General features: G+C 38.9%; 1 protein-coding gene across 1 annotated transcript in view; it reads left to right on the top strand.

The window, feature by feature from the left end:
- The window catches only part of DIAPH3 (diaphanous related formin 3), a 236530-nt gene that overhangs the window by 97359 nt on the left and 125760 nt on the right, over positions 1-13411 (top strand). The window contains exons 18-19 of the mRNA XM_051623494.1: positions 7053-7148; positions 8068-8162. Of these exons, the coding sequence (XP_051479454.1) occupies positions 7053-7148; positions 8068-8162 (191 nt within the window). The remainder of the gene's footprint in view (positions 1-7052; positions 7149-8067; positions 8163-13411) is intronic.

Below are 13411 nucleotides of genomic sequence, written 5' to 3'. Positions count from 1 at the left end.
GATGACCCCAGGCTTGTTCTTTCATTTCTTGGTGAAGAGAGGCTGCAAGATGACTGTTGCTTTAGCTAAGAAAGGTGCAAGGTCTTATGTTATTTTCTGTGTGACAAAATAACTCCTGTTCAAGTTTCATCTGAACTAGCAATTCAGACTTTTAGAAATAAATGTTCAGATTTGTGTGTTCCTTTTGAAGCCTTCTTTTCAAGCAAATTTTGTTTTTATTCAATAGTATTTTAGAATATTTTTTTTTCTTTAGCATTCAGATGCACAGATCCTATTTTCCTTACACAAAAATGGTAGATAGTGGACTATCAAGACCAGGGGAAGAAGTGGAAATAGTGGATAGCAATTAATAAATTTACAGATTGTGTCAGTGGCACCTACCAAGAATGTTACTGTTCAGAGATCCATGGAGTAGCTACATAGAATTCAATTCACATTTTTATGTAATGCTATTCTGTAGGCTTCCAACTGTGATGTTACATTTGTAAACCAGTCCTGTTACCGCTCCCTTCAGGACTGTGATTTCAGTCAGATCATTGCCACAGGTGGGGGGGTCATTAGCTACAGTTTCATATGTACATGGATGCGTGTTAGAAGGACCCAGTAGAAGCAGTCTTTCCAATAGCTAAAATTCTTTTGAGTTATTCGTCCATCTGTATACTGGCAACCACATCTTTTAAATTGAGAGACATGCTAGTAAGAATGTGAATGTGGAAATAAGAGGAACTGTGAAGGGTGTGAGATGAATTTTGTGTGTTTCAAAGCACTTTGTTTCCCAGCCTGAGAGGGCAGAGCAGTTGGAGCATCAGATGAGAGGTACTATTAAATAAAAATTATCTAGTACAGGTGCTTGGGGCCATGTGTATGCCCCCAGTGTTATAGCATATAGACAGAACTTGAAAAGATGTGTGGGTTTTGATACATAACATTTGTTTTTAGTTGCGTAATACCTGAAATAAGACACATGATTTTGAAGAAGTTCATGGTTTAATATGATAGTTCAACTTCTGGAGCCATGAGATCTGTCTGTACATTTTGAGATCCTGTGGTCTGATTCTTCTCGCATTAGCATGACAATGTCTTACATTGATTTCCCTTGATAGTCACCTCTTTTCTGCAGCAGCTGCCCACTCTCACTGGGCTGCTTTCCCTTTTTTCAGTGTAAGCAGATGTTTCCCATTTTCTATGCTCAGTATAATTCCCTCCCTACTCCACTACTTTCCTCAAATAAAAATATAATTGCTTATTTTCTTTGATTTCCTGTTAGTCTACATATTTACTTCATCTGTTCAGATCTTTCTATTAATTATTTTTTCCCTCCCAGTGGGATTTTTCCCTTTTTCTTGTTGCAAACAGGTAATAGTTTTGTCCCTCTTTAATTTTTTTTTCTCATTTACAAGTTAACAAGCAAACAAGGTAAAAAAAATTATAAGTGGTAGGAGGTATCAGACTTTTCATTGTAAAGTGCAACATTTCCAATAGGGAAAACTAGTAATATGTATCCTCTACTTCTTATTGCTGCCAACTACATAAGGATGTGACCTGAATTCTCCTGAAGAAATATCATGTAAGTTTGCAGTAATTTAGTTTGTTGCATAATTGTACAACTCTGAATGCAGTTCCTGCATGAGTTCCTAGAGTGCTTCTACTTATTTTCCCTAGAGTTGTGGTGCCTGAAGTATTGCTATAACATTGTACATAATCCTCTCCTGGGTGAAAATTCCACAGGGAATGTGCAGCATTGTTTCTTGGTTTGGAAGTTAGGTGTTAAAAATAGCGCATGTTTAACTGCTGATTTTTTGGTATGTTTGTGTATCCATGTAAATGCTGCTTTCTAGTGCTGCAAAAATGCAAGCATGCTTGTATTTTTCCTGTTTCAGCCCCTATTGGTATCTAGTTCAATGCTGTAAGGGCAACTTTAAATTATACATTCAGATAATTTCATTTTTTAATTGCGACTATTAAGGAAATTATTTTGTTTCCTCTAAAATGATGATTTGCAAAGTTCCAAGGTAGCCATAAAGCATTACTGTATTTTTGTTATAATTCAGATGAGTAAGGAATTGAGATGGAACACACTGCAGAGATTCCCAGCTCTTCTAGTAAAATCTGCATTTCTAGCATTGAGGCAGCACAAAATGATATTTTAAGACTGACTGTTTTCAGCATGTAGCTGATAAAAATTTTGAGAGGTCTGTTAAGGTGTGTAACTGCAAGAGAAAACAGTTGTGTGATCCTGAGATCTGTACCCCTTAACGTGTCCTTCTGAGTTCAGTAGGAGTTCTTCTTAAAGTATAACCAGAAAAAGGTCAAGGTTTAGTAGTAACCTCCTTTTTATCTAGTAGCTCAAATGTCTGTTCAAATTCTGTGCCTTTTAATATGAGGTATTGAGTTCTTACATAGGTGGTTAAAACCTGTGTCTTTTGCTTTGTCTGAACACACTATTTAAGGTGTGGCCTCACCAGTGCTGAGGACAGGGGGACAATCACTTCACTAGTCCTGCTGGCCACACTATTTCTTATACAAGCCAGGATGCCATTGGCCTTCTTGGCCACTCGAGCACACTGCTGGCTGATGTTCATCTGGCTGTCAACCAGCACCCTCAGGTCCCTTTCTGCTGGGCAGCTTTCTAGCCACTCTTCCCCAAGTCTGTAGCTTTGCATGGGGTTGTTGTGACCCAAGTGTAGGATCCAACACTTGGCCTTGTTAAACCTCATACAATTGGCCTTGGTCCATCCATCCAGCCTGTCCAGGTCCCACTGTAGAGCCTTTGTACCTTCATACAGATAAACATTCCCTCCCATCTTAGTGTTGCCTGTAAACTTACAGAGGATACACTCAATCCCCTCATCCAGATAATTGATAAAGATATTAAAGAGAACTGTCCCCATTAGTGAGCTCTAGGGAGCACCACCTGTGACTGGCTGCTAGCAGAATTTAACTCCATTCACCCCAACGCTTTGGGCCTGATCATCCAGCCAGTTTTTTACCCAGTAAAGAATACACCAGTCTAGGCCATAAGTAGCCGGTTCCTGCAGGAGAATGCTGTGAGAAGCAGTGTTGAAGGCTTTACCTAAGGTCCAGATAAACAACATCCACAGCCTTCATGCCCTACGTGGGTCACCTTCTCATAGAAGGAGGTTCGTTTTGTCAGCAGGAATTGTCTTTTGTGAATGCCTGCTGATGAGGCCTGATCACCTGGTTGTCCTGCACATGCTGTGTAGTGGCACTCGAGATGATCCAGCACTGAGGTCAGACTGACAGGCCTGTTGTTCCCCAGATCCTCCTTTTGGCCCTTCTTTTTAGATAGAGATCACATTTGCCAATCTCCAGTCTACTATGACTTCACTAGTTAACCAGGACTGCTGGTAAATGATGAAAAGTTTCTTGGTTGAGCACTTCTGCCAGCTCCCTCAGTACTCTTGGGTCTATCTCATCTGGCCCCATAGACTTATGTATGTTAAGTGGTGCCACAGGTTGCTTATCATCTCCTCTTGGATTATGGGGGCTTCAGGCTGCTCCCTATCCCTGTCTTCCAGCTCAGAGGACTAGGTACTCAGCAAACAACTGGTCCTACTACTGAAGACTGAGGCGAATAAGGCATTCAGTACCTCAGCCTTCCCCTCATCCTTAAACACTGTTTCCCTCTGCATCTAATAAAGAATAGAGGTTCTCCTTAGTCCTCCTTTTGTTGCTTATATATTTGTAGAAACATTTATTATTATCTTTACCAGCTGAAGCCTGATAATTTTCGCATTGAGCTTTGACTCATTTAATTTTCTCCCTACATAGCCTCATGATGCTGTTGTAGTCCTTCTTAGTGGCCTGCCCCTTTTTCCAAAGGCCATAAACTCTCCTTTTTAACTTGAGCTGCAACCATATCTCTCTATTCAGCCAGGCAGATCTTCTTCCCTGCAGGCTGATCTTTCAGCACAGGGGAACGGTCTGCTCCTGCGCCTTGAAGACTTCCTTCTTAAGGAATGTCCAGCCTTCCTGGACTCTTTTGCCCTTCAGGACTGAAGTCCCAAAGGACTCCTTCAACCAGTCTCTGAAGCAGACCAAAGTCTGCCTGCCAGAAGTCCAAGGTGGCAATTATTGTCACATCCTCCACAAGTCCATCTCTGTTGACAAAGAGCAGGTCTAGCAGGGCACCTTTCCTGCTTGGCTCCCTCACCATCTGTATCAGGAAGTTATCCTCCCCACAGTCTAGAACTTCTGAGGCTGTTCCATCTCTGCGGTATTATATTTCCGGCAGACATCTGGGAAGTGGAAGCCCCTGATGAAAACAGGGGCATGTGATCGAGAATTCTCTCAGATGCTTGTAGAATATTTTATCTCTCTTTGTCCTGGTTGGATGGTCTATAACAGACTCCCACCAAGATGTCTGTTTTGTTGGCCATCCCCCTGATTCTTACCCATAAACTCTCAACCCTGTTGTCACTATCATTAAGTGTTAGGCATTCATAACACTGTAACATAGAGGGCAGCCACACTGTTCTCCTTCCTTCCTTATCCCTTATGAAGAACTTGTTGCCAATGGTTGCAGCACTCCCATCATGTGACTCATCCCACCCTTGTTTCTATTACAGTAACTGTATCAGCTTTTCTTATGCACAGTGTCTTCCAGCTTCACTTGTTTGTTGCCCATGTTGCATGCATTAGTGTAGATGCACTTCAGTTGGGCTGATGGTCCTGCCATATTTTTGCGAGTAGAAGTCCTAGTTCCTACCTGACTGTTTTGGGCTACTTCCATGGTACCTAACCACCAATAACTCTTGCATCTTTGTTGCTGCATGAATCTCCATCCCCTACGTCCATTGCAACAGCAGACTGAAAGACCTTGCTGGCACACCATCCCTCGAATATTCCTGTACTGGCCCCAGGATTATTTCTAGCAAGCCCGGTTTTGTGCCTTTCTCCCTTCAAATCTGCTTTAAAGCTCTGTCAATGGGCCCTGCTAGCTTTTGTGCCAGTATCCTTTTCCCCCTTTGAAACAGGTGTACCCAGTCTCTTGTCAGCAGGCCTGGTGTCATGTAAATCAACCCATGGTCAAAGAACCCAAAGTCCTGCCAGTGACACCAGGCTTGCTCTTCCTGTTTATTACCTTATTAATCCCGACAACTGGAGTGATAGAGGAAAACACTGCTTGTGCTCCTGATCCCGTAACCTGTCCTACTGCTCTGAAGTCTCTCTGTTGCCTTTGAACTTCATTGCTGCTACTTCATCATTGCTACTTCATCGCTGCCTACCTGAAAGATCAATAGTGAGTAGTAATCCAAGGGCTGTACTAGGGAAGGAGGCTTGCTCTGTACATCTTTAACCTGGGCTCCAGAGAGGCAACAGACTTCCCTATGTAGGGGATCCAGTCTGCATATTGGGTCTTCTGCTCCCATCAGAAGTGAGTCACCTGTGGCCATGACCCATCTTTTTTTTCTTTACTGAAGTAGTTTTGATGCAATGTGCAGTCCCGCTTAACCTCAGAGACACCTCCAAGCTAGGTAAACTATCCACTTTGTCAGCATTCAGTTCCCCTTGCAGAGCACTGAACGTATTTTGCAAGGGCGACTGGGAAGCTGTGGTAGTTGCTGAGGAATCATGCCTGCAGCACCTGCTGTGCCGGACAGGAACTTACTGCCATTTTCCCCTGTCTGCTAAGTCACCACTTTAATCCAGGCAGAGAGATGATCTGGACTTCTCTGTGTCATGAGTCCAGTCAGCCTGTTGGGCTTTTTTCAGGGAAGGCAGGTTATGGCTTCAAGCAGTCTGTCTGTCTGTCTGTCTCTCTCACATTCCCTGTTGCTCCTCAACCTACTCAGCTCTTCCTGGATCTACATCACTAGGCAGAGGAGTTCCTCCACTTGGGCACATCTCTCACAGGCTTGCTCACTGCTACCATCGGATAATGGTGTGAGAGGAGGGCACACCTTGCAGCCTGACAGCTGGGTGGTAGCATTTTCCAACGAGAGCTCAGTCCTAGTGTGTGCAGAGCTGAGGGATGCTATGGCCTTCTGCTAGGTGGATGCTATCACTCCCTTGCTGAGCTTCAGTGCACTTCTTGTGCAAATTGTCACACAAAGTGATATGCCTTGCTCTGGCTGGTGTGCCAAACTGTTTGTGCTGGGGCACCAAAAACAGACAGAAAAAAAAGGTCAGCTAGATAGGATTTAAGGAAAGATTTATGTGGTTTTGGTAATTTTTGTTTGCATAACAATTGAAAGGTTACTACTAATACATTATCAAGCCAACACTGTTATTTTGAATGAAATTCTTATGACAATGTGTGAATAATGAGAAATAAATGCAGCTTACACGATACATTTGGGAGATCCTATTTATATGAATTATTTTCTGAAAAGAAAGATTAAACCAAAAATTCCATCAATGTTAATGTACATTTATAGAATCACTTTGTGGTATTTTATAATAAGGTGACTACATAAGAAATGTAAAAATACATCTTTTTGGAGGACATAAGGAAAATACGTACACACTCATTTCTGTTCTAAGGTAATGTTAATTTTTAATAAACCAATGGTCTTTGATAATTTTTGCTGTATATATTTAAACAAAAGCAGTCACAAAAACACATTTTGGGTTGGTTCTTTATTACTTTATGCTGAGATGTATTGCCCTATCTTCTTTAAGATTTTTTGTTAAAATCCAACTCAGAATGTTAACCTGGCCAGGATGACTGAATTAGGTTGCATTGTATTTTAAGTATGACTTGCATGACTCCAGACCATTCATATAATTAAGATGAACATCTTTATTCAATTCATATATATATATATATATAAAATATATATATATATATTTAAAAAGCCCTTGTTCTAGAAGACTAACATGCTGACAAATTTGATTGAAGAGCAAAAATGTTGAGAATGCAAGCAATAAATGCAGAACCTGTATATTTTTTCTCAATATGTTCTATAAGTTGTTCTTTTCTTTGTGAATTGACTACGCTTGATAGCAAAATATGTTTTCTGAAATAATTAATATTTTGTCTAAATATTAAGAGTTAACAGTGAGTATATTTATGTTTACTTTGGCAGTAAAAAAAGAGGAGGAGGATTTTGAAGAAAAGAAATCCATTAAGAAACGAATCAAAGAATTAAAAGTTTTGGACGCTAAGATTGCACAGAATCTGTGTAAGTAGGTTCTGGTTTAATGACAACATAATGTTGCATAAATGTTCCATTTAAATGTATTTTTTTGTCTGACTGCCTTCTAGCCACTTTTTGTTTAAAGTGCATGAGAATATGTGCAGTAATTGATGTTAAGCTCAAACATGTCAGTTGATACAACTGAAACATATGTTAAAAGACCCAGTAAGCAGTTAAAAAAGGTTATCCCTGTTTAAGACTGAAATTATTCTCTTCTGTATATATTGAAGCACAAGCATACAGCTATATATCTAATTATCTACCTATAATTTCATCTTATTCATCTAGGAATCCTGCTTGCCCTGCTACAGCAAAAAAGGCAATGTCTATGAGATGTCTGGTCATCTCTTTATAGAGATGTACTTTAGAGAAAGAAGCCAATACTCAATAATATGCAATAATATGCAAATAGAGATGATAAAGTTTTGGAAGAGAGGAGATCTGTACAGGATAGTTTTCTAAATGGTGGCAGAGATAAAATAGCAAATAATTGGAGTATGCGTAAAATTGAGCAGTTTTTATAAGAGCATTTTGTTTTTTAACTGTTTATATGGTTTTGTTTTCTCATGCTGCTTTTTTACAAGAAACCTCTGACATCACCACTGAAGAAAAAGCGTAATTGTCCCCTTAGCACAAAGTACTATAATGGCGATGACTAGACAGTGACTCCTTATGATTGTCTTCTGGGATGCTGGATGTTGTGCATAACAAATGGATGGAGAAGGCTGGAATTGTAGGAGAATAGTGAATAAAAATACATTTAAAATTTTATCTCTTATCTATAATACTTTACATAGTGTTTACTAACCTGTAGGTGCTATGGCTTCTTTAATGGGTGTTTTGTATATAGAAAAAAAGAGTTGTTTTCTTGCTTTCTTCATTATGTGTTGAATCTCTGTTTTAGCAATTTTCCTTGGTTCTTTCCGAGTGCCTTATGAGGAAATTAAAAGGATGATATTAGAAGTAGATGAAACACAGCTGTCAGAGTCCATGGTTCAGGTAAGAAAAATGACACTTTAATTCCAGTATTTCAAGGAAAGCTTCTCATTGAATAGAAACCTATAGCTAAAAAACCTCTTAACTTAAACTTTTGGCTAATAAATCACTAAAACAATTTTTTTTTCCTGTAAACTGTAGGGATTTTGTATTTGTAAAGCAATTATTTTATTTTTTTTTTCAGAAAGGCAGCTGAACCTATATGCTTTATTTTTTGCATTCATATTGTCTTCACCTAAATTGAGACTTTTCTTTGGTATATATCCAAACAGCATATGATATACTGTTTCTTCCCTAGTTACTATTTTTTTTTCTTTTGTTTCTACCTCTGTCTCATCTGCATAAGTATTGTTTCGGTCAAAAACTAGATGGAAAAAGGTTTGAGTTTTTTTGGTGATTTTGTTGTCTGATGGTTATTCTTTGATTGATTTGGTTTGGTTTGTTTTTCTTTTCTAGAGTTTATTTTGACAGTGTTTTTCTCTTTCTGTATTATTTTGTTCCAAGCACAAAATCAGTATGATTAGGGTTGATAAATCAAAGAATTTCATAAAATAATTTAAATGCAAATACCTTCTTATAGAACCATGGACAAAAATAATTTGGAAGGGATGTCTGGAGGTCATTTTATCCAAGTCCCTGCTCAAAGCCAGGTCAACTAGAGTAGGTTCCTCAGGGCCTTTTCCTATTAAATTTATAGTATCTCCAAGGCTGGAGACTCCATAGCCTTTCTGGACATCTTTTCTAGTGTTGAACTACCTTCATGGTGAAAAACGTTTTCTAGCTGGAATTTTCATTGTTGAAACTAGTGACCTTTGTCTTCTACTGCACACCTCCAAGGGGAACCTAACTGTATCTTCTCTGTACCTTCCAATTGGAGGGGAATCTAGACCACATTAAGGTCTCTTGAGGCTTCTTTTCTTACAGTTAAACAAACCCTCTTCTCTCACGTTCTCCTTGCCTGTTGTGTGCTGTGTTTCACAGTCATCTTGACTGGTGTACATTAGATTTGAAAATATATTTCTTTAGACCAATATTGTCTATCTTTTGGACAGAACTCCTACATACTGCAATAAACTTCAGATTGTTGCTGTTATGGCTGATACATTTAAATTCATAATTATTATCATTCTACTAGTAATGTGGCATAGGTTTCACTTACAGATAATTTAGTTAGCTGGTCTCTATAGCATACCTGAAAGTGTGTTAGAGACATGGGTACTAGTCCCTGCCAAAATATCTGTCGTGGTTTGGGACAACACGACAACAAAGCAACAGCCCCATGCCTGCTCACTCCACTCTCCCCCCCGACACTCACACTCTGGGATGAGGAGGACAAAGCTCATGGGTTGAGACAAAGGACAAGGAGGGTTCTTCACCGATTAAGGTCCTGGGCAAAACAGACTCAACTGGGGGAAAAATAATGATTTAATTTCATACTAATCAAACACACACAGGAGACAGACAACACAAAGAGCAGGGCCTGCATATGTTACCCCACCCCTCCCTTCTTCCCGGGCCCAAATCACTTTGCTCCCGGTTTCTCTCCCTCCTTCCCCCCAGCGGCACAGGGGGACAGGGAATGGGGTTTAGAGTCAGTTCACAGGCTGGTGGTTCTTGCCGTGCCATCCTCTTCAGGAAGGATTCCTTACAGTCCTTCCCTGCTTCCCCACGGGGTCCATCCCATGAGAGAGAGTCCTCCACGAACCTCTCCTTCATGAGTCCTTCCCACGGGGTCCGGAGCTGCTCCAGCCTGGGCTTCCCACAGAGTCACGGGCTCCTTTGGGAACAAACTCTGCTGGCGTCGGGGTCTTCCAAAGCTGCGCAATCAGAGTCCGCTGACAGCAAATCCTCTGGCCACAAAATCCAAGTCCACTGGCCAAGTTCACCCCTCTTGGCACCTTCAGGGAATGTTCCACCACATTCCTTCATGAGTGCAGGGGGACAGCCTGCCACCTTGCCATGGGTTACAGGGAAACTTCTACTAGGCCCCCTTCCCTTTCTTCCTCACCAACCACCAGCACTGCTCTCCTTCCCCAGCACAGCTCTTCTCCCCTAAGTGCTTCCCTGCCCAGCTCTTATCTCAGTTCTTTAATATGTTAATTGCTGAGGCCCATCTATTGTCCCTCTAATTGCTCCTTGGTTGGTTTTGGAGCAGGGGGAGCTTCTCAGCTTCTTACTGCAGCCACTCCTGGGGCCCTTCCCCCGCTAACAAAAAACCCACCAAACCAAACCAGAACAATATCAAAAGAAGATAAAGGCGGAATTTTAGAAATTTATGCTTTTTGAAGGAATGTTGATTAGCTGAAGAAATAATATAGGCAATAGAGCCATAAAATGAGTTGTAACATTAAGACATTTGAGATTCAGATGTGTGACTTGTACTGTAACACATAGCAATTGGTATTCAAAGGTCAAAACAAAGTAAATATATATGTGCTTTGCTTGCAAAATAGATTTCCACCATATTGGAATGTCCAGATAAGGTCCTAGGGAGGAGGCTGTACAATGTTCAGTTTCATGTGCAGTTTGGCCCTCATTTCTAGTCACTTGGATTTCAAAGATCTTCAGGCTCTGTTGAGCTACTTGGGACTTCATTTTCCTTTAAAAGGAGCTTGTCTTCGTTTGAAGAATGAAAGGGTTCTCTTAAGAAATATTTGAAGTAACAAACATGAGTTGTCATTGCCAGTGAAAGTATATATAATCATTATATAGTTCTCTTTATTTTGGTTAGTGATGCAGTAAATATTGGCACTGAAGCTATTGCTTTAGGGTTATTAGGTGAACAGAGCAGTTTACACCTCTAAGCTCTTTGTTGATTCCAGTCTGCGCTTACATCACTTTTCTTTTTCAAGGTTTTCTTAATTCTGAAATGATCCAAGAAGTGTGTCTTTATTTTATTTTATTGGGAATATTAGTCAAAATTCTCTAAAATAGCATGAAAAAGGTGAGAAATGGAATATGCTATGCTGTTATGTTCAGCTTGAACTGTGTCAATTCATACTTGTTCTGAGACTGTCTCTCATGCTATTTCATCTTAGCACTGTCTTTCAATGATCAAAATTTAGCTTGTTAATAAAATAAGATTCTCTACAATATAATATATAATATCATGAAGCAACCTGTAAATTCTAAATAAATATTATCAAAATTATGAGAAACTGTCATACTGGTAATTTTGTATGTCTTATTTTAAGAAAGCAAAGCATTTTTTCTGCATCTAGGATCTGGGTAAAAAGGTCATCAAGCCATTAAGGGTAGTTAATGAATGGAATGCTTTGATGTGAACACTGGTAAAGGTTCCATCAGTTGCAATAAGCTAAGAAAAAAAACTTTACTTTTATTGAGAATTGTTGTTTTTTTAAGATTTGTTTTTAATTTCCTCTATTTTTTGCATCTCAATGGTATATACCTTGATAAAAAGAATGCCTACTTTTCTGTATATTTAAAACAGCTAACATAAGGTAGCTCTGCTTTATTCTCTGTACAATATGCATGGCTAACGGTAGTAGGAGATAACTTTTGACAATATGCTGATAATCTTGTTAGTCTTAATTAGTATTAACAGTAAAGTATATTGAAATCTAGTGTATTCAGCAACCTCTCGGTATAGTTCTTGACATCAGAATTGAGTCTGAAGTATTTTTCACAATGTTTGAGTAATTTTGTGTTTGCTTTTGGAGGGGAGGGAACAATTTCATTAAAGAAAAGGATAAGAGAAGTTGAAGAACCAAACATGAGGTTAGGAATAAGGTCCTACAAGAGGACAATGATGTTAGCAGCTGCTGTAATTGAGTGAAAATCAGTGTAGTAGAATAAAAGTGATAATGCTCACAGTATCCTGTATGAGCACAGTCATAGACATAACAAGTCATACTATTAGAGGACAGTAGGTCCCACGTACTGGGTTTTTTTTTACCTATATAAATTATTCAAATGTATTGATTGCATTTTTTTTGCAAAGTGATTAAACACTTGCAGGCCTAAATCAGGTGGAAAATTCAGTAGAACTTAGGCTTCAAATTCACTTTGCAAGTTTGGATGTAATAATTTTTATCAAATGGTTTCATCTGAGTTTCTTGTTTCTGGATTTAACAACCCTGTGATAATTTTGGAAAAGAACCATCAGATTTTAAACTCAAAAATGCACTCAAGACACTCACCTTCCTTTGGAGTGATAGAGTAATGTATGTACCTCATTGCCTTAAGAATTTGATATCCATTTTCATGTATGCTTAGGTTACTAAATAGATTTAGGTATCCAGCTGGATGTTACTATTTCTGCCTTTAAAAATTTTCACAATATGGGTTATGGTCTTGCTGTGAAAATGTAATCCTGTACATTTCCTGATTCTGACAAAAGCAAAAGTATACATAGAATTGCAAGCATATGGCTATTTTTATGTATCTATATAAGATACCTTAGGTATTATGGTACTTCTCCTCTCTAAACATCTCTTGCCTTAATCATTTTTTTCTGTCTAGTTTTAAATATTGTTTAGTGTATCCTAATGTCACAGTTTCTGAATTTGGAATTTTTTTCTTAATCTTACCCTTTTATTATACTTCAGGAGTAAAATATGCCCCCCCAATTCTCTTTCCCCTGCCTTCACCAGTTAGAAATTAAGTCCAGTTCTTAAAGACACAAAAACTCCAGAATTCATGTTGTAATCCAAATAGTCATTGACTAATTATTAGAATGTTTCGTGTGACTTAGTAAAAATTGTTCCTTCTGCTTATTCTCTGATATTCAAAATGTGTTTCATCTTTAGCACTTCAAAAGCATTTTTTGAACACCATAAAGCTGCTTTGATTTCAGCTGCTGCTTCAGGTGGTTTTTGGTTTGGGTGGGGTTTTTTTGATGCTTAATACTGGAAACATTAATACAATCCTTACACTGTTTCTCATTTTCAAAATAGTTTTGTCGTCAGTTTTACTACTTGCAAAAAATATTTTCGGATCAAACAATAACATTTTAATCTCAGTAAAGATTAAGGAATTATAGTGTATTTAGAGTTGATTATATAGATGTTGCATATCAAGACAAGAAACAGCCACTGTGTAACCAGTGTTGAGAAAGAGAGCAGGCTGGAGGGACCTTGACTATTGCCTAGTAGTTTGTAGTCATCTTGAGAAGGGACAGAACTGAGCTACTGACTCAAATTATATACCATAATTAAATGTTTGAGAAGCTCTCTACTTCCAGAACCTCAGAATAGCCATTTTTAGCCAATCTAGCTGATTGTAGCTGGAGT

The sequence above is a fragment of the Apus apus genome, chromosome 1 (genome assembly GCF_020740795.1).
Source record: "Apus apus isolate bApuApu2 chromosome 1, bApuApu2.pri.cur, whole genome shotgun sequence".
Taxonomy (NCBI): domain Eukaryota; kingdom Metazoa; phylum Chordata; class Aves; order Apodiformes; family Apodidae; genus Apus; species Apus apus.
Note: the sequence above shows the minus strand (reverse complement) of the source record. Positions and strands in the feature narration are given on the sequence as shown.